This window comes from Bos taurus, chromosome 7 (genome assembly GCF_002263795.3).
Source record: "Bos taurus isolate L1 Dominette 01449 registration number 42190680 breed Hereford chromosome 7, ARS-UCD2.0, whole genome shotgun sequence".
Classification (NCBI taxonomy): Eukaryota; Metazoa; Chordata; class Mammalia; order Artiodactyla; family Bovidae; genus Bos; species Bos taurus.
In genome coordinates, this window is record NC_037334.1 from 11,093,539 (window position 1) to 11,113,014 (window position 19,476).

The following is a 19,476-nucleotide window of genomic DNA, read 5'->3' on the forward strand; positions in this document are numbered from 1 at the left end:
CATCTGTTCATCTCTGTGGTTGTCACTGTGCTACTAGGGCAGAACTGAAGAGTTGCTGGGACAGAGCTCATATGGCGTACCCAACCAAAAATAATTACTTTCTTTTAACATTTGAACAAATCTGAAAGTATAAGCATTGGCTCTCTGCTGCTCCAGTATCCAGTGATGACAGAGACTGTTCTCAGCTTTACTGAGTTTTTCCTGAACTCCTTATTCAAGGCATCAGAAGTTTGAGCTTGCTCTTTTCATTTTCATGAAGTCCCTAGGATGAGTCATTGTTTTATGCCTGTTAAAACTGGACTTCCACTGCATCTGAGAAACGTGATGGCCTTTTAATCTCGGAATTCTCTAGAACAGCACTGACTGGTAAAGCTCTCTGTCATGAATGGAATGTTCTATGCCTGCACTTTCCAAAAAAAGGCAGCCACCAGCACGTGTGGCTCCTGAGCACTTGAGAAATGTGGTTTGGTAACTGAGAAGCTGAGGTTTAAATTTTGTTGGATTTTAATTAACCTTAATTTTTAGAGCCACGTGTGTTTTCGGTAGGTCTCACAAGCGATGGCAGGGATGGCCGTGGAGGAGTTCTGTGGCTGCCGGCTCAATCTGAGCCCCCTCACTGCCATTAGACTCCGGAATTAGGTACCAAACCCCAGGGTTGCTTTGGGAACCCTCCATCCAAGCCAGTTCCCTCCAGAACTGTAGGTCATGCACTGAAAGAGGCTAAAAAGTACCAGGGACGGGGCTAAAGATGCTCCACACTTCCCTCCTGTTTCCGAGAGAGCAGACAGGGTCCCGAGTACAAGATTATCCCACCCCCACAACCATCCAGACTCAGTCTTCCCCCTCACCATGATACCAGCGCCAGGGTTTAAAGTTTCAGTGTGTGTCCTTCCTGCAATAAGAAAGACGGAGGTAAGAGGAGAAACGAGAGTGGAAGCAGAACACCAAGCCGGGGTTTGGCCTGGGTAATTAATTCCATTTCTGTGGACCATGAGCAGGGCGCCAATCCAAACAGCCAAATTACTCAGAAATTTACTTCAATACGCAACATACTGGGCTCCTCATCGTCTTTCACACCACAGGCCTGACCATTTCCACTGACTCCTCTCACGTAATAAAAGGACCACATCTCCTCTTTGTTGTTGTTGTTGTGCGGTCACTAAGTTATGTCCGACTCTGTGACACCATGGACTGTGGCCCACCAGGCTCCTCTTGTCCATGGGATTTCCCAGGCAAGAACACTGGAATGGGTTACCATTTCCTTCAAACTTGAGTCTCCTGCATTAACAGGCAGATTCTTTACCACTGAGCCACCTAGGAAGCTCCCTTAAAACACAAGGGACTTCCCTGGCAGTCTGGTAATTAAGACTTCGCCCTTCAATGCAGGGGGTTTGAGTTCTATCTCTGGTCAGGCAGCTAAGATCCCACATGCCTCATGGCCAAGAAACCAAAACAAAACAGAAACATCATTGTAACAGATTAAATGATTATAAAAAGTCCACATCAACAACAACAACAAAATTTTTTAAACAAAAAAACCTCTAACACTTTCTACTTTTCCTCCATTACTTTTATCAAGTTGGGATTTTTATATGCATTTGTTTAGGTGAGTTTGCCTCTCTCTCTCCAACCACGACGTAAACCCTCCAAGTACAGAACTGTGTCCCTCACCTTATCTTTGACAAAGGAGGCAAGAATATACAGTGGAGAAAAGACAATCTCTTTAACAAGTGGTGCTGGGAAAACTGGTCAACCACTTGTAAAAGAATGAAACTAGAACACTTTCTAACACCATACACAAAAATAAACTCAAAATGGATTAAAGATCTAAACGTAAGACCAGAAACTATAAAACTCCTAGAGAAGAACAGGCAAAACACTCTCCGACATACATCACAGCAGGATCCTCTATGACCCACCTCCCAGAATACTGGAAATAAAAGCAAAAATAAACAAATGGGACCTAATTAAACTTAAAAGCTTCTGCACAACAAAGGAAACTATAAGCAAGGTGAAAAGACAGCCTTCAGAATGGGAGAAAATAATAGCAAATGAAGCAACTGACAAACAACTAATCTCAAAAATATACAAGCAACTCCTACAGCTCAATTCCAGAAAAATAAATGACCCAATCAAAAAAATGGGCCAAAAAACTAAATAGACATTTCTCCAAAGAAGACATACAGATGGCTAACAAACACATGAAAAGATGCTCAACATCACTCATTATCAGAGAAATGCAAATCAAAACCACTATGAGGTACCATTTCACGCCAGTCAGAATGGCTGCGATCCATAAGTCTACAAGCAATAAATGCTGGAGAGGGTGTGGAGAAAAGGGAACCCTCTTATACTGTTGGTGGGAATGCAAACTAGTACAGCCACTATGGAGAACAATGTGGAGATCCCTTAAAAAACTGGAAATAGAACTGCCTTATGATCCAGCAATCCCACTGCTGGGCATACATACTGAGGAAACCAGAATTGAAAGAGACACGTGTACCCCAATGTTCATCGCAGCACTGTTTATAATAGCCAGGACATGGAAGCAACCTAGATGTCCATCAACAGATGAATGGATAAGAAAGCTGTGGTACATACACACAATGGAGTATTACTCAGCCATTAAAAAGAATACATTTGAATCCGTTCTAATGAGGTGGATGAAACTGGAGCCTATTATACAGAGTGAAGTAAGCCAGAAAGAAAAACACCAATACAGTATACTAAGGCATATATATGGAATTTAGAAAGATGGTAACAATAACCCTGTATACGAGACAGCAAAAGAGACACTGATGTATAGAACAGTCTTTCGGACTCTGTGGGAGAGGGAGAGGGTGGGAAGATTTGGGAGAATGGCATTGAAATACGTATAATATCATATATGGAACGAGTCGCCAGACCAGGTTCGATGCACAATACTGGATGCTTGGGGCTGGTGCACTGGGACGACCCAGAGGGATGGTATGGGGAGGGAGGAGGGAGGAGGGTTCAGGATGGGGAACATATGTATACCTGTGGCAGATTCATTTCGATATTTGGCAAAACCAATACAATATTGTAAAGTTTAAAAATAAAATTAAATTAAAAAAAAAAAGAACTGTGTCCCTAAAATTAAAAGACACTTGCTCCTTGAAAGAAAAGCTGTTACAAACCTAGACAGTGACCTAAAAAGCACAGACATCACTTTGCTGACAAAGGCCCGTGCAGTCAAAGCTACGGTTTTTCCAGTAGTCATGTACAGATGTGAGAGCGGGACCATAAGGAAGGCTGCGCACTGAAGAATTGATGCTTTCGAGCTGTGGTGTTGTAGAAGACTACTGAGAGTCCCTTGGACAGCAAAGAGATCAAACCAGTCAATCCTAAAAAAATTCAACTCTGAATAATCATTGGAAGGACTGATACTGAAGCTGATTCTCTAATACTTTGGCCACCTGATGTGAAGAGCTGCCTCACTGGAAAAGACCCTGATCCTGGGAAAGATTGAGGGCAGGAGGAGAAGGGGGTGACAGAGAATGAGATGACTGGATGGCATCACTGACTCAATCAATGGACATGAGTTTGAACAAACTCCAGGATACGGTGAACGACAGGGAAGCCTGGGGTGCTGCAGTGCATAGGGTCACAAAGAGTCGGTCATGACTTAGCGACTGATCAACAACCACTTTCTTCAGGACTCCAAATCCTGCCACCAGCAAGGCACTTGATGTGTACTTTATGTGTTAGAGGTTGGCAAACTTTTTGTATAGACAGCTAGATAGTAAATAGCTTAGGATTTGTGGGCCACAGGACTTCCCTGGTGGTCCAGTGGCTAAGACTCTGCACTCCCAATGCAGGGGGCCCAGGTCTGATCCTGGTCAGGGAACTATATCCTACATGCCACAACTAAGAGTTCACCTGGTGGGCTTCCCTGGGGGCTCATGGTAAAGAATACACCTGCCAATGCAGGAGACACAGATTCGATCCGTGATCAGGGAAGGTCCCACTTGGCTCACAGCAACTAAGCCTGTGCACCACAACTACTGAGCCTATGCTCTAGAGCCTGGGAACTGCAACTACTAAGCCCACGTGCTACAACTCTGAAGCTCACATGCCTAGAGCCTGTGCTCTGCAACAAGAGAAGCCACCACAATGAGAAGCCCGTGCACCGCAACTAGAGAGTAGCCCCTACTTGCCACAACTAGAGGAAAGTCTGTGCAGCAACAAAGACCCAGCACAGTTAAAAATAATAAATAAATAATGAAATCAGGAAATTGAGGGGAAAAAGTCTGTGAGCCACATGTATGGCAACTATTTAATTGTGATTGTAGCACAGAAACAGCCATAGGGAGCATATAAACACATTGTTCCAATGAGTGAATGAGTGAGTCACTCAGTCGTGTCCAACTCTTTGTGACCCCGTGGACTGTAGCTTGCCAGGCTCCTCTGTCCACAGAATTCTCCAGGCAAGAATATTGTGTTTTATCCTGTTCAAATAAAACTTTATTAATAGAAACTAGCACTGGAGCAGTTTTGGCTCACAGGTCACAGTTTGCCAATCCCTACTCTGTATCATGGGCTTCCCTCGTGGTTCAGATAGTAAAGAATCTGCCTGCAATGCGGGAGACCCAGGTTCAAAACCTGAGTTGGCAAGATCCCCTGGAGAAGGGAATGGCAACCCATTCCAGTATTCTTGCCTGAAGAATTCCATGGACAGAGGAGCCTGGCGGGCTCCAGTCCATGGGTCACAAAGAGTCAGACACGACTGAGCAACTAACTTATACACTTACTCTACATCATGTGGTAGAGAGAATACACCAAACACCAAATACTCTAATTCTACCTCCTACACATCTTAAACATCCAAGCTTTTCCAATTTCACCATCATCACCAAACCCCAACTTTTTCAGCTCCAAAATCATCTGAGTTCTGAACTTACCCAAACTTCTACATGTGTGGACTCTGCATTCATTTTTATTCATCCTAAACTCCATGCTGAATCCAGAAGCTAGTGTTTTGTTTAAATCATCAACAAAATCATATTACTCTGTATTTAAAACTCTGATTCAATGGCTTCCAAATGGCCTTAGAACAAGGTCCAAAGCTTACCATGATCTTCCATGCCCTCCCTCCTCTCCACCCAACTCTTTCACTCCACACTTGGTTTTCTGTTTTAACTATCCCCATCTTTTCTCAGCTCCTGGAACACACCAGGCTTTGTACTGCCTAAGAGATTATGCTTCTATGGTTCTTTCAAATCTCCTCCCTACTCCGATTCCATAGCCTGACTCTTTGTCTAGCTATATACAACGCATCTTTCAGGTTCAAACGTTTGTCCCTTTTAAGATACTTTTCCTGACTTTCTTACGTTCTCCCCCTCTGTGTTTTCTATTGGTTTGGCCAAAAAGTTCAAATGGAATTTTGTGTGACATCTTACAGGTGTGTCAACTACAACTGGCACTTGTCAAGGGCATCAGCCATCTGCCTCTCCTGGGACTGTATCCTGTGATGCTGCTGGGGCTGCCACTGACCTTTGACGGGCCCTGAAGAGAGTTCAGGGTGGAGAATACGAATGAGGAAATATGCCTCAGGGAAACTGGTGGAACAGGTCTTCAGATAGATATTTTTAGGAACTGGTTTTATGAACCCAATCTTTTCATCTCCTCATATCTAGAAAAGCACTAACTCCCTTCATGGTGACATCAGCTTCTCATGACTAGCAGACAACTTTCTGTAAAGTAAGTACCTGGTTGCATTGAACTCCCCCTTCACCAAAATCTTATATATTGACCTTCCTCCCCTACCTCTTGGGAACAGTTTCTCAGAACTATCTGAGGTGCTGTCTCCTGGGCTGCGGTCCTCATTTTGCCCCAAATAAAACAATGCACAACTCTCAAGTTGTGCAATTTTTCACATTGTGCAATATTTTTAAGTTGCCACACATATCACCCTTATTGTTAATTTAAAATCTGTCTTCCCAGCTAGACTAAAACCTCCACAGAGGCAAGCGCTACATCTATTTTAGTCACATTGTTTCCCCTGTTCAGGTCCAGTTCATTAAACATCGGCCCCCCTCCAATGAAAATGTGCCCAAAAAATCAACTCAAGAATAAATCAGCACAGCTAGATTAAAAAGGCACATGCCTACATAAATACATACACACACACACACACACACACACACACATAACACCACCACCACCACAAAAGTCAAAAATAAAAATAATTTTAAATGTCTGATATAAAACCACAACACCAGATTTCAGGTATCTTTAAGAAACATTGATTCTTTCTAAAAAGACACAGTGGGACATGAATTCTCTGAAAAGAAATACCTCATTCATTAAATCAAAATCTGACATTTAACTTTCCTCCAGTATTAGTTTCTTCCTCATTTCTTATTAGAAGTGAGTCTTAAATGCAAATCAAAACCACAATGAGGTACCATCTCACGCAGGTCAGAACGGCTGCCATCTACAAACAAAAGTCTACAAACAAATGCTGGAGAGGGTGTGAAGAAAAGGGAACCCTCTTACACTGTTGGTGGGAATGCAAACTAGTACAGCCAGTATGGAGAACAGCATGGATTCTCTAAAAAACTGAAAACAGAACTGCCATACAACCCAGCAATCCCACTGCTGGGCATACACACCAAGGAAACCAGAATGAAACAGACACATGTACCCCAATGTTCATCCCAGCACTGTTTACAATAGCCAGGACATGGAAGCAACCTAGATGTCCATCGGCAGATAAATGGATAAGAAAGCTGTGGTACATATGCACAATGGATTAGCCATTAAAAAGAGCACATTTGAGTCAGTTCTAATGAAGTGGATGAAACTACAGCCTATTATACAGAGTGAAGTAAATCAGAAAGAAATACACCAATACAGTATATTAACACATATATATGGAATTTAGAAAGATGATAGCGATGATCCCATGTGCAAGACAGCAAAAGAGACACGGATATAAAAAAACAGACTTTAGGACTCTGTGGGAGAAGACGAGGGTGGGATGATTTGAGAGAATGGCATTGAAACATGTATATTACCATATGTGAAACAGATGACCAGTTCAAGTTCAATGCATGAAACAGGGCGCTTAAAACTGGTGCACTGGGACAACCCAGAGGGATGGGATGGAGAGGGAGGTGGGGGGGTGGGGGGTGGGACAGGGAAAACATGTACACCTGTGGCTGATTCATGTCAATGTATGGCAAAAACCACCACAATATTGTAATTAGCCTCCAGTTAAAATAAATTAATAAAAAAAAAAAAAAGAAGTGAGTCTTAACCCTATTATTTTAAAAAGACATTCAATTTACTGCCAACTCAACTTCAGTTCCCAGTACTAACAAACTTATGTTCTTTTTCCTGGAGTCGCAAGTTTTGAAGCCTTCTGGTGATTTACAGGCTGGAGCCAACTTGAAAAGAACTAAATAACCTTACTTTTCATTGACGTTAGTAAGACTTGTGACATAAGTGAAAAATAGCTTTTATTAAGACTGGCTTCCCTTGCAGTAAGTAAAATTGATACAAAGTAAGTCACAAATTTAAAGCGCTTTTTAAGGAAAGAAAGGAAAGAAGGAAGAAGGAGAAAGAAAACCAAAGGGAAAGGAAAACTAACAGGTCCTAAGCTAAGGAACTGCAAATTGTCAGTTGCAAAAAAAAAAAAAAATCATCTAATTCATCCCTCGATAGAAAGTACATTCCATTTTTCAAATCCACATGCCAAGTCACTCAAACGAATCTGCACACGTAGACTCAGCCCTAAATTTCCTTGAGCAGAGCTGGATAATCTGAAACGCAATATGCAACAAAACGTGATTTATTAATAAAAAAATTATCCTGCATAAAAGAGATACAGTAGGCCTACAAATCCGGAAGGACAAGTGAATGCTGGAGCCAGCTGGTGCACCACTCCTTCGCTGCGGGACCTGGACTATACTTCGTGATTTCCCGCTCAATAAGTGGATGACAGTCCTGTCTCCCCAAACAAGGAGTACCTGAGCGCGACAGACTGGAGAGGGGGAGCTCAGCTGCACAGCCAAGCTGTGCGGTAGCCGCCCCAGACCCAGGCGGACAGCGGGGAGGAAGTCCCTTGGCCAGCTAATCCATTCTAGGCCCTCAGACCCCTCCCCGCTCCCGCCGAGCATTCCCGAGGGGATGGGCCGCACCTGCAGACTGGCCGGAGACACTCCCACCGCAAGGCGCCGCGCGGTCCAGCACAGCCACCTCCGTCCGCGGCCGCGGCGCACTTCCGCTTCCGGTGTCAGGGACCCCAGCAGCGGAAGTGGCCGAGACACTGGCTTTCAGGGCCGAAGGAGCTGCGGACTGTGACGAAAAGGCTAACTCCTCTTTATATGACTTTGGAGGAGAAATTCTAGGTTCTTTCCCCCGGTTGGGGGTAAGGTTAAGGTCTGGGGTGGGGTCTGACCGGACCTAGAGGGTGGAGTTAGGGGCGGGGCGTATGCCACATGGTCCGGGCTAGTTATTGTTTGTTCAGTTGCTAAGTCGTATCCGACTCTGTGACCCCATGGACTGCAGCGCGCCAGGTTTCCTGTCCTTCGCTATTTTCCAGAGTTTGCACAAATCCACTTCCATTGAGTCGGTGATGCTATCTAACCATTTCATCCTCTGCCGGCCTTCCTTCTTCTTTTGCCCTCAGTCTTTTCCAGCATCGGGGTCTTTTTCCACTGAGTCGGCTCTTCGCATCCGGTGGCCCAAGTATTGACGCTTCAACAACAGTCCTTCCAATGTCTGTTCTCGGATGAACTTAAGCCTGTGGAGTGGGGATTGGGGCGGGACCTAGACTTGGTGGGTGGGGCGGCGCTTCGCTGGCACTTTGGGATGCTCAGTGTTTGACTTTCCTCTCCTCTTTCCTTCCGCCCCCCACCCCTCGCCTGCCCCGCCCTGCCTTTCTCCTTTGTTTTTGGTTGGGTTTAGGGGTTCGACGGGGGGCGGTTGTTGTTTTCTTTTTGGCTTTTTTAGAAGAGAATAGAGTTTTTTAGACCAGGAGAGGATGTAAGAAGGGAGAGCCGACCTTTTTCGCTGGATAGTAGCCAATTGTTTGGGGTTGGGTTTTTTTATGTTTTGATGCCTTATACACAGGAATGATATATTTTACAAACTAGTCAGTTGCAACATTAGCCTGTAAAATCAAAAACATTTCTTAATATGTCTCAAAGGAAAAGGGAACTTTATAATGACACGCTTTCACATTAACCAGTATGACAAATCATAAGAAACTTAACACCATGTTCAAAATAAAATATACAGAACAAGCATTTTGAAGTCAACTATTGTGTGTAACTCACAGTTAATATAGGAGAAGGCAGTGGCACCCCTCTCCAGTACTCTTGCCTGGAAAATCCCATGGACCGAAGAGCCTGGTAGGCTGCAGTCCATGGGGTCGCTAAGAGTCGGACACGACTGAGCGACTTCACTTTCACTTTTCACTTTCATGCATTGGAAAAGGAAATGGCAACCCGCTCCAGTGTTCTTGCCCGGAGAATACCAGGGACGGTGGAGCCTGATGGGCTGCCCTCTATGGGGTCGCACAGAGTCAGACAGGACTGAAGCGACTTAGCAGCAGTAGCAGCACAGTTAATATTATGTGTACACGTCTCATTATTTCCTCCAAGGTTATCAACCAATGAAGCAAATATTCCTTTGATACAGAAGCACAAACACATATTTGTTTTTTAGTTGAGCAAGTTTTATTGAGTCTCATCACTAGAATTTGGTATCTAAATGAAACATATATTTGCCTTTTTTTTTCCTCCACATTACAAAAGAAAAACAGACTAACTGAAAAAAAAAACTTGTGAAAAAAAACCCAAACTATGTATTATAATCACTTAATACCTGTTTTGAATTGTATCATTTCTTCCAAAGCAATTTTGGCTTACTAGCAAAAATCATTTATTGTTTTTCTTAACTTCAATTCTTTTAGTTTTTTTAACCTTTTTATTGATCTGTAACATACATATAGAAAATTGCTTTGCAGTGTACATACAGAAACATACAGGAATATACAGAAATCGACATAGCTCAAAGAATTTTCACAAAGTGAACACACTCAGAAAGTTCCCTCATGTCTGTTTCATTTACTGTCTGCTTCCTCAAAGGAAAATCACTATCCTGATTTCTACTACTATAGGTTGGCTTTGTCTATTTTAATATTTTATATAAATAAACTCACACTGTATGAATTCTTTTTTCTTTGATTTCTTGGCTCAACATCATGTTTGTAATCTTTGTTCATGTTATTGCACATTGAATAAATAATTCCATACAGTGCAATGTGGTGAAGTCATTAACGTTTAAGTGGTATATAGTTTACAATAGCTACTCAAAATATGTCAGTGTTATGAGTTAACTACACAACAACATCTTTATTTTAATCCCCTGGTGTTTATCTATTCCCAAATTTAATCTGCACCATCTGATTTTATTGCCTAGAATTATTTGCATGAAAAAAATATTTTTTAACAAAATCAAATTTTGTTAGTGCCATAAACATATTTCTTTCCCCTAAGGAATAAATGATTTGGCAAGATTAACCTCACTTGAAATGTGAAAAAATTGAGAGTGAATAAAATCAACCACCTTGACATAAAATCACTGAGCACAGAGAAGGTTTTTCTTAACCATTTGTTGGATGGATAAGAAGAAGATGGGTGAATGAATGGGCGGGTGGGTAAATGATGCATGGACAGATAGGTGGGTGGGTTATGGATGAGTGGATGATGCATGGATAGATGGATGGATGGATGGATGATGAGTGGATAGGTGGAGGGATAAATTAATGTGATGACCAGGTTCCTAAATCCCATTTTAATGCACTTGTTAAAAAAATTAGCTTATTAATGAGTATCCTTAGACCTGGATTTTCAAGGGCAATAAGAATATATTAGCAGATTTTAAATGATGTGAAAGTCGCTCAGTCGTATCTGACTCTTTACAGCCCCAAGGACTGTAGCCCACCAGGCTCCTCTGTCCTTGGGATTCTCCAGGCCAAAATACTGGAGTTGGTAGCCATTTCCTTCGCCAAGGGATCTTCCCAATCCAAGGATTGAACCCAGGTCTCCCGCATTGCAGGAGCATTCTTTGCCATCTGAGCTACCAGGGAAACCCAAAGGAACCAGTTAATATATCTGTAGGATTTTCTTCAGTTCCTTATACCCCAAGATTTAGATCTTTCATACCTCAATCCTGCTTCATAAACCCAGCTGCTTTGAATTTCTTATTCCTTAGTTTCCCCAGAAGATGGCAGCAGGGTGTAAAGACTAAGTGGGCTTCTCTAGTGGCTCAGACTAAAGAATCTTAAGTATTAATGTCCCAATAGGATTCAACCATCATTCTTATCAATAAAATAATATTAATAACAAGGGAGGGTTTTCCCAGGTGGCTCAGTGGTAAATAATCTGTCTGCCAATGCAAGAGACATGGGTTCAACCCCTGGGTTGGGAAGATCCCTTAGAGGAGGAAATGGCAACCCACTCCAGTATTCTTGCCTGGAAAATCCCACAGACAGAGGAGCCTGGCAGACTCCATGGTGGTGGCAAAGAGTCTGATATGACTTAGCGACTGAACACATACACAGATAACAAGGGATATTATTTGCACCCTGCCGTAATCCAAGTACAGTATTTCTTTTTTCCAGGCATAAATGTATATTAAAATTTTTACAGTAAATAAACTGACTTCCTTTTTTGGAAGGCAGTCAAATTCTATTTTTGGAGTTCCCTGATAGCTCATTTGGTAAGGAATCCACCTGCAATGCAGGAGACTCCAGTTCGATTCCTGGGTCAGGAAGATCCCCTGGAGAAGCGATAGGCTACCCACTCCAGTGTTCTTGGGCTTCCCTTGTGGCTCAGCTGGTAAAGAATCCGCCTGCAATGTGGGAGACCTGGGTTCAATCCCAGGGTTGGGAAGATTTCCTGGAGAAGGGAAAGGCTACCCTCTCCAGTATTCTGGCCTGGAGAATTCCATGGATTGTATAGTCCATGGAAAGTTATGACCAACCTAGATAGCATTTTCAAAAGCAGAGACATTACTTTGCCAACAAAGGTCCGTCTAGTCAAGGCTATGGTTTTTCCTGTGGTCATGTATGAATGTGAGAGTTGGACTGTGAAGAAAGCTGAGAGCTGAAGAATTGATGCTTTTGAACTGTGGTGTTCCAACCAGTCCATTCTAAAGGAGATCAGTCCTGGGATTTCTTTGGAAGGAATGATGCTAAAGCTGAAACTCCAGTACTTTGGTCACCTCATGCGAAGAGTTGACTCATTGGGAAAGACTCTGATGCTGGGAGGGATTGGGGGCAGGAGGAGAAGGGGACAACAGAGGACGAGATGGCTGGATGGCATCACCGACTCAATGGACATGAGTTTGGGTGAACTCCGGGAGTTGGTGATGGACAGGGAGGCCTGGTGTGCTGCGATTCATGGGGTCACAAAGAGTCAGACACTACTGAGCGACTGAACTGAACTGAACTGATAGTCCATGGGGTCACAAAGAGTGGGACACAACTGAGTGACTTTCACTAAATTCTATTTTATTTGATCTTTTTTTCTTTTTCTTTTTTTTTTTTTTTGGCCTTGCTACATGGCATGTGGGATCTCAGTTCCCCAACCAAGGATCAAACTTGCACCCCCTGCATTGGAAGCATGGAGTCTCCACTGGTCCACCAGGGAAGTCCCCTGTTGGGACTTCTAAGTGAAGTCACATACTTCTAAGTGAAGGTTCCCCCATACTTCCAAAATAAGATAATGTTGAAGATACCTTATAATGAATTTCACATTTGACCTTATTTTTTTTGTAACAACAGTTGTGAAAATTGAGTTACAGTCTTAAAAAAAAAAAAAAATTCCTCCCTTAACATGCACCTTTTCTGAAGCTTGTCAAGACAATTAGACACATTACGACAGCAATATTCAGAAAGATAACCTTTTTTTTTCTTGAGTTTGAAGTTTTAATGTCAAAATAAAGTCTTAAAATAACCCTTTCACAAAAAATAAGGTAGGTTTATGCTGTAAAAACATTAGTTCTTTGTCAAAGATTATGTTCATCTGTTTTCATGTATGTTCTGCTGTCACCACCTGTCAGCATCATCTTTAATTTTTATGTATTTATTTATTTATTTGACCACCTTGGTCTTAATTGCAGCACATAGGGTTTTGGGTTTTTTGGGTTTTTTTTTCCCCCACATGTGAACTCTTAGTTGCAGCATGTGGGATTGAGTTCCCCTACCAGGGATCAAAGCCAGGCCCCCAGCACCAGGAGTCTTAGCCACTGAACCACCAGGGAAGTCCCTAGCATCTTCTTTAAAGATCTTTTTTTCTTTTGTATGGAGAGCTACATGGAGGCTCCTTGGCTATCCAGGTATGCTTTGCAGCCTAAATGTATAACACTGACAGTGAAGAGGTCAACTGTGGTTTCATTCACATGCTGAGTTGGTCCCAGTGTTGTCTGCACATCTCAACAGATCTTGAAGGAAAAATACTGGTACTCCTCATCACAGTCCTTTTTAATTTTGCCACAAATCCCATAGCACCTGCCACATTGGCTGCAGCACTTTGTCCGGGAAGGAAAGCTAATATTCAGATGGACACCAAACAGTGAAGAGCCAAACCCATTTCGCGGGGAGGATTTATCATCATAACACGGGAAAGGCTTAGATCCATCCCCTCATTTATACTTGGAAAGCTGGTGCTCACCTCCCAGGAAGTTCAAGATGGCGTTCAGACGTTTGTCTGTCTTGTGAATTCCCTTCTAGTTAGTCTGCAAGGTAGCCCTCCAGTCAGTAGCCTGGGCCTGCTCCTGGCACCTGAAAGCTGTGGTCAGGAGAGGGATGAGGAGGGTGGGAGGCAAAGGCCATCGGTGGAGCATGGAATCCCACGGGTCCCCAGAGCCTGCAAGGTGGGTGCCCCTCCCCGGAGCCCCCAGGCCGCCCTCAGTAGCAGCCCCAAACCGCGTTCAATGACCTTGTGCATGCGTGCCAAGTCACTTCAGTCGTTTCTGACTGTTTGCAACCCTATGGATCATAGCCTGCCAGTTTCCTTTGTCCAGGAGATTCTCCAGGCATGAATGCTAGAGTGGGTTGCCATGCCCTTCTCCAGGAGATCTTCAGAACCAGGGATCGAACCCAGGTCTCTTATGTCTCCTGCAGTGGCATGCAGGATCTTTGATCCACATCCATGTGTCCTTCCTGGCTGCAGGCTGGTCCTCACCGCCTCCACTGGGCTTCCACCAGGGAGGCGATCTCACTGTACAGTATTTCTAAATCTTGTTTCAGAATAAAACCAGAAAGAGCTGGAAACTTTGAATTCTCTTTTCCTGCTTTGATGACATAACCAAATAAGGGAGAGATTGTATTAGGTCAGGTTCCTGTAGTGGGGGGCTGAGTGGTTGGGATTTGTTGGGAATGCTACCAGGAGACGGAGAGAAGGAAAACAGGATGAAGGAATGGAGCAAAGATGTAGGTTCAGCCAGAGTCAAAATCACCCTGTGGCTTCCCTGGTGGCTCGGTGATAAAGAATCCACCTGTCAACGCAGGAGACACAAATTTGATCCCTCTTCTTGGAAGATACCACATGCTGTGGAGCAACTAAGCCGGAGCACCCACAACTACTGAGCCTGTGCTCTGCACAAGAGAAGTCACTGCAGTGAGAAGCCTGCACACCACAATTAGAGAAAGCCTGTGCACAGCAATGGAGACTGAGCACAGCTAAAAATAAATAAATGAATACACAGACCAATTTTTTCAAAAAAATTTTTTAATTTAAATGTAATGAAAGGGGAAATGACATTCATATTCTGTGTAGCAACTTTTGAGGCAGTGGGCAAACATAACCAGACAAAGGTTTGATCAGAGTAGTGGACACCCTTGATGCTCTGCCCAGATCCCATCCATCACTTTCCCTGTCAGGTTATGTCCCCACCCCACCCCAGGGGCAGTCCACGGTCAATGACTGACACAGGGGGATAAAAAGGCCCCACCTCAAGACAGATCATCTCCATGGTATTCAGTACATACTCCAGAGCTCCCCCACAGAATTAGCTGCGGTGACCTCTAGCGTCCCTAAAAAAAAAATGTACATCCCAACCCCTCTTCCCCCGAACAAACCATATATATCCCAAAATACCCTCAACAAATTATTTGCATGCTAACCATTACTCCCCTCAACACAGCATATGCATTCTAATCCTTACTCAAAAACAACAAAAAAAGATCATTTGTATGCCAACACTTAACCATCCAACAAATTATGTCGTCCTAACCCTTACTACCCCAACAAGTCATGTGATCACAACCCTAGCACCTCTGACAAATTATGTACATCTGAGCTCTTAACCTCCCTCCCCCAACAAAGCATGGGCCTCTTAATTCCTGTATCAAGATCTGCTGAAAGGCAACTGGCCTAAGATGACCACCTTATGAAAGGATTTCTACCAATTAGCAGAGGCTACTTTGGGAGCTATTACGAAGGCTTCCTGAGAGGAAATATCTTTCCTGGGTCTGAGAGTTGGAAGGGGAGTTGGAAGAGAGAGAAACGGAATTTCAGATAGTGGGAATATCATATACAAAAAGACTCCATGAGAATGGGGGACTTTGTCTGTTCAGTTTTATCCCTTGGACCTGAGAATGGAGAGTGTCCTCTAGGGTGAGGCTGGAGGTTGAGCCTAGACTATACGATATGTAGATGCCCAGAGATCCACATTGTTGGGAGTTACTGGCCCCTACCACCAGGAGACCTCTCAGGAGCTAGACTTCTCTGAAGCAGCTGATAACTACTTTCTGCAAATCTTTATGTTCATGCATTCATTTAAATAAATATTTATTGAACACCTACTGTGTGCTAGACCCCATGGGAGGTGCAAAGATTATAGCAATGCATAAGCTAAACAAAAACCCTTGCACTGTGGAATTGGCATTCCAGTAGTGGAGAGAGACAATAAACAAAATAAATCAAGTAAGAAACTTCCCTGGTGGTCCAGTGGCTAAGATTCTTCATTCCCAATGAAGGGAGCCCAGGCTTGATTCCTGGTCAGGGAACTATATCCCACTTGCAGCAATTAAGAGTTTGCATGCTGCAACTGAATATCCCACATGCCACAACTTAAGACCTGGCACAGCCAAATAAATAAATATTTACTTATTCATTCATAAATAAATAAAGTAAATAAGCAGATTGCTCTGTATATTAGGCTTTCCTGATAGCTCAGTCGGTAAAGAATCCACTTGCAATGCAGGAGACCCCAGTTCAATTCCTGGGTCAGGAAGATCTGCTAGAGAAGGGATAGGCTACTCACTCCAGTATTGTTGGGCTTCCCTTGTGGCTCAGCTGGTAAAGAATCCACCTGTAAAGCGGGAGACTTGGGTTCCTTTTCATATATGCAAAAGTGATATATTATAAAACCTTATTTCTGAATAAATCTATAATAGCTTGTTCAGTAAGAATAAAATGAAAACTATAAAGAATGAGAAAGGCATCATGTCATAGTTTAAATATTACGTTTGGTGGTATGTAAAATAATGGTGGCTTCCCTGGTGGTTCAGATGGTAAAGAATACACCTGCAATGCTAGAAACCTGGGTTCGATCCCTGAGTCAGGAAGATCCCCTGGAGAAGGGAATGGCAACCCACTCCAGTATTCTTGCCTGGAGAATTCTATGAACAGAGGAGCGTGGTGGGCTACAGTCCATGGGGTCACAAAGAGTCTGACATGACTTAGTGACCGAACGACAAAATAATGGTGCCCCTTAAAGTTGATAATGCTTTGGGTTTGCTTACCTATAGAATGCATAGAGAGGGGAAATGTTAACTCTACCTTAGAGTAGGGAAGAGGGCAGAGTAGAGCTCTGGGGGATCTACTTTGGGAGTCAAGGAAGGATATATAAAAAAAAATGCACACATGGAAGTTGTGGCCATGGGCAGAGCAGTGGAGGAAAAAGGGAAATTCCAGATGGGGGTGACCACACGGAGGCTGGACCACGAACGTGTGTGCAGAGGGTGCCTAAGCAAAGTTGCTCAGGAAAGGTGGGCAGCCTGAGGGAGAAGACTGGGAAATGAGGCTGGAGAGGTGAACTTGGGCCAGAATAAGTGGGACTTACATGCCTATGATGCACATTTAGCCTTCAAAGTATCTGTGGGGCTGTGAGGCAGGGTTGTGATGGGCTCAGATTCATGTTTCTGAAAGCTCTCTCAGCTGCAGGACAAAGAATGGGATGAAAGAACAACCATTCTGAAGACTGTTAAAGTTATTCCAGATCAGAGATGTCTGAGGGACAGAAAAATGGAGTAATTTTCCCGAAGTCACATAGCTAGTAACTGGCCAAGCCAAGATTTGAAACTAGACAGTCTGACTCTAGAACTACCACTCTGCAACAACATTGGTCTGACCATTAGGTGGCGCTGTCTGTCCTTCTTGATCAACTCTTGCCTCCAACTCTCTCTCCACCTCCAGAGGGCCACTAGGAGAAAGATCAAGAAGGCCCACCTCATGGCTGCTGGGCCAGTGAGACATTGAGAACCCAACAGTCTTACTGTGCAAGATTCACGGCCTTGTCGACCCCAAGTGAAAAAGTGAAAGTGTTAGTCACTCAGTCATGTCCAACTCTTTATCACTCCAGGGACTGCCACCAGCCAGGCTCCTCCATCCATGGGATTCTTCAGGCAAGAATACTGGAGTCAGTAGCCCTTCCCTTCTCCAGGGGATCTTCCTGACCCAGGGATCGAACCCAGGTCTCCTGCATTGCAGGCAGATTCTTTATTATCCGAGCCACCAGGGAAGTCAACCCCAAGAGCTGGCTAATTCCACCAAGCTCCAACCACCCAAGGAAGTCCCTCTTCATCTTCTCTCATTCACACACTAGTCTCCAACTCTCTCTAGAGTTAATGTTGACTGTACTTGGTGTCTCCACTTCTTCACCTTCCATTTTTTCCTCAATCTACTCCATTCTGGCCTCCATCATCATCTCCATCACCATGATGTCTGCCACCAACCTCCACTGTTATCAGTACCATCACCATCACAACCACCACCTTTATTGAAATGAAGCAGGACCCCATGGTCCTTACCCTCCCCCCAACATGTCCTCTCCCTGCCTTTTGTCTGTGATAAACTTTAGTCAAAGAATATGTTTAATTAGAGAAGTGAGAAATGTGGAAACAAAGGAAAACAGTCAAAGGAGGCTAAATAATAATAATGTAGTCATTAAGTACAGTCAATGACCTTTTGTTCTTTCTCAAGGGCTGTAGATAATATTCTGAGCAATATCCTGTGAGCGATATCAGTGTCTTATAGATACTGAAACACGAGGTGGAGAAGTTAACTACATGATGACCAGACTGTACCCAGAACTTCAGCTGCCACAATTCTGAGAACTGACTGCAAAGTACCCTGGAACTGAAGATAACTATATCTAAAACAACCAAGATGATGCTGGTCAGACCAATTGATGACCAATTTAAAGATAACTGTTAGAGGTTACTATGCTGTTTCTGCATGAAGGCCCCGCCACCACCCACCACCACCCCTGGACACTATAATGCTCTCACTCCCTGCTTCTCAGCATGGGTGGGACAGGCCTTTGGAGAGATGTCGGCCATCCTCCCCCCGGCCCAAGTGGCCAGCATCTGAAATAAAGCAAACTTCCCTTTCCACCAACCTGGCCTGTTTATTGGCTTTTGAGCAGCGAGCAGCCGGACCCACACACTCCTTTCAGTAACATTATCACCACCAGCACCACCAATACAACTGTCCCCGCTGCCACCATCACCTCCGCCACCACCTGTACTATCTTTCTCCACCAGTATCCTCGTCACCACTATCATCCTCACCACCGGAGCTGCTCTTCCCAAGAATAGAACAGCCTCCTTACTGCTCTGTGCTGTGAATGCTTTCAGTCAATTCACTTTGGTCTCTTTCTTTGGTCCTCCATGAAACTGTACTCTACTCATCTCTCCCCATCTATCTGGCCATTCTTGCCCTGTTTTCTCTATTAACAGCTCCTCCACTCCCTGATTTTTGGGGAGGGGGCTGTGGCTGAGCTGGATCTTCATCACTGCTTGCAGACTTTCTCTAGTTGCAGAGAGCAGTGGCTATTCTTCATTTCAGCACCCAGGGTTCTCACTGCGGTGGCTTTTCTTGTTATGGAGCACAGCCTCCAGAGCACAAGGGCTTCAGTACTTAAAACACATTGCCTTAGTTGCTCTACAGCATGTGGGATCCTCCCCGGCCAAAGATTGAACCTGGGTCCCCTGCTTTGGCAGGCAGATTCTTAACCACTGAACCACCTGAGAAGTCCCTTCACTCCTTGATTTTTAAAATGCTCAGGACTCTATTCTCAGTCTACAGTCACTCTCTCAATGATTTAATCTATTATCATGGCTATAATTGGGCTTCCCTGGTGGCTCAGTCAATAAAGAATCTGCCTGCAATGTGGGAGACCTGGGTTCAATCCCTGGGTTGGGAAGATCCC

The 19,476-nt window shown here is 43.9% G+C and overlaps 1 protein-coding gene and 1 pseudogene across 4 annotated transcripts in view; both read right to left on the minus strand.

The window, feature by feature from the left end:
* The window catches only part of ZNF333 (zinc finger protein 333), a 30,638-nt gene extending 22,388 nt beyond the window's left edge, over positions 1-8,250 (minus strand). For 3 of the 4 annotated variants that reach the window (XM_059888535.1, XM_010806678.4, XM_005208601.5), the window contains exons 1-2: positions 8,166-8,250; positions 849-892 (exon numbers count right to left, since the gene is read on the minus strand). In XM_059888535.1, coding sequence (XP_059744518.1) covers positions 849-851 — 3 coding nt within the window. In that variant the 5' untranslated portion in view covers positions 852-892; positions 8,166-8,250. The remainder of the gene's footprint in view (positions 1-848; positions 893-8,165) is intronic. The other variant, XM_005208602.5, reaches the window with a different exon arrangement.
* Positions 8,251-13,347: 5,097 nt separating this feature from the next.
* LOC100138723 (group XIIA secretory phospholipase A2-like) lies at positions 13,348-13,881 on the minus strand (annotated as a pseudogene).
* Between the last annotated feature and the right edge of the window lie 5,595 nt (positions 13,882-19,476).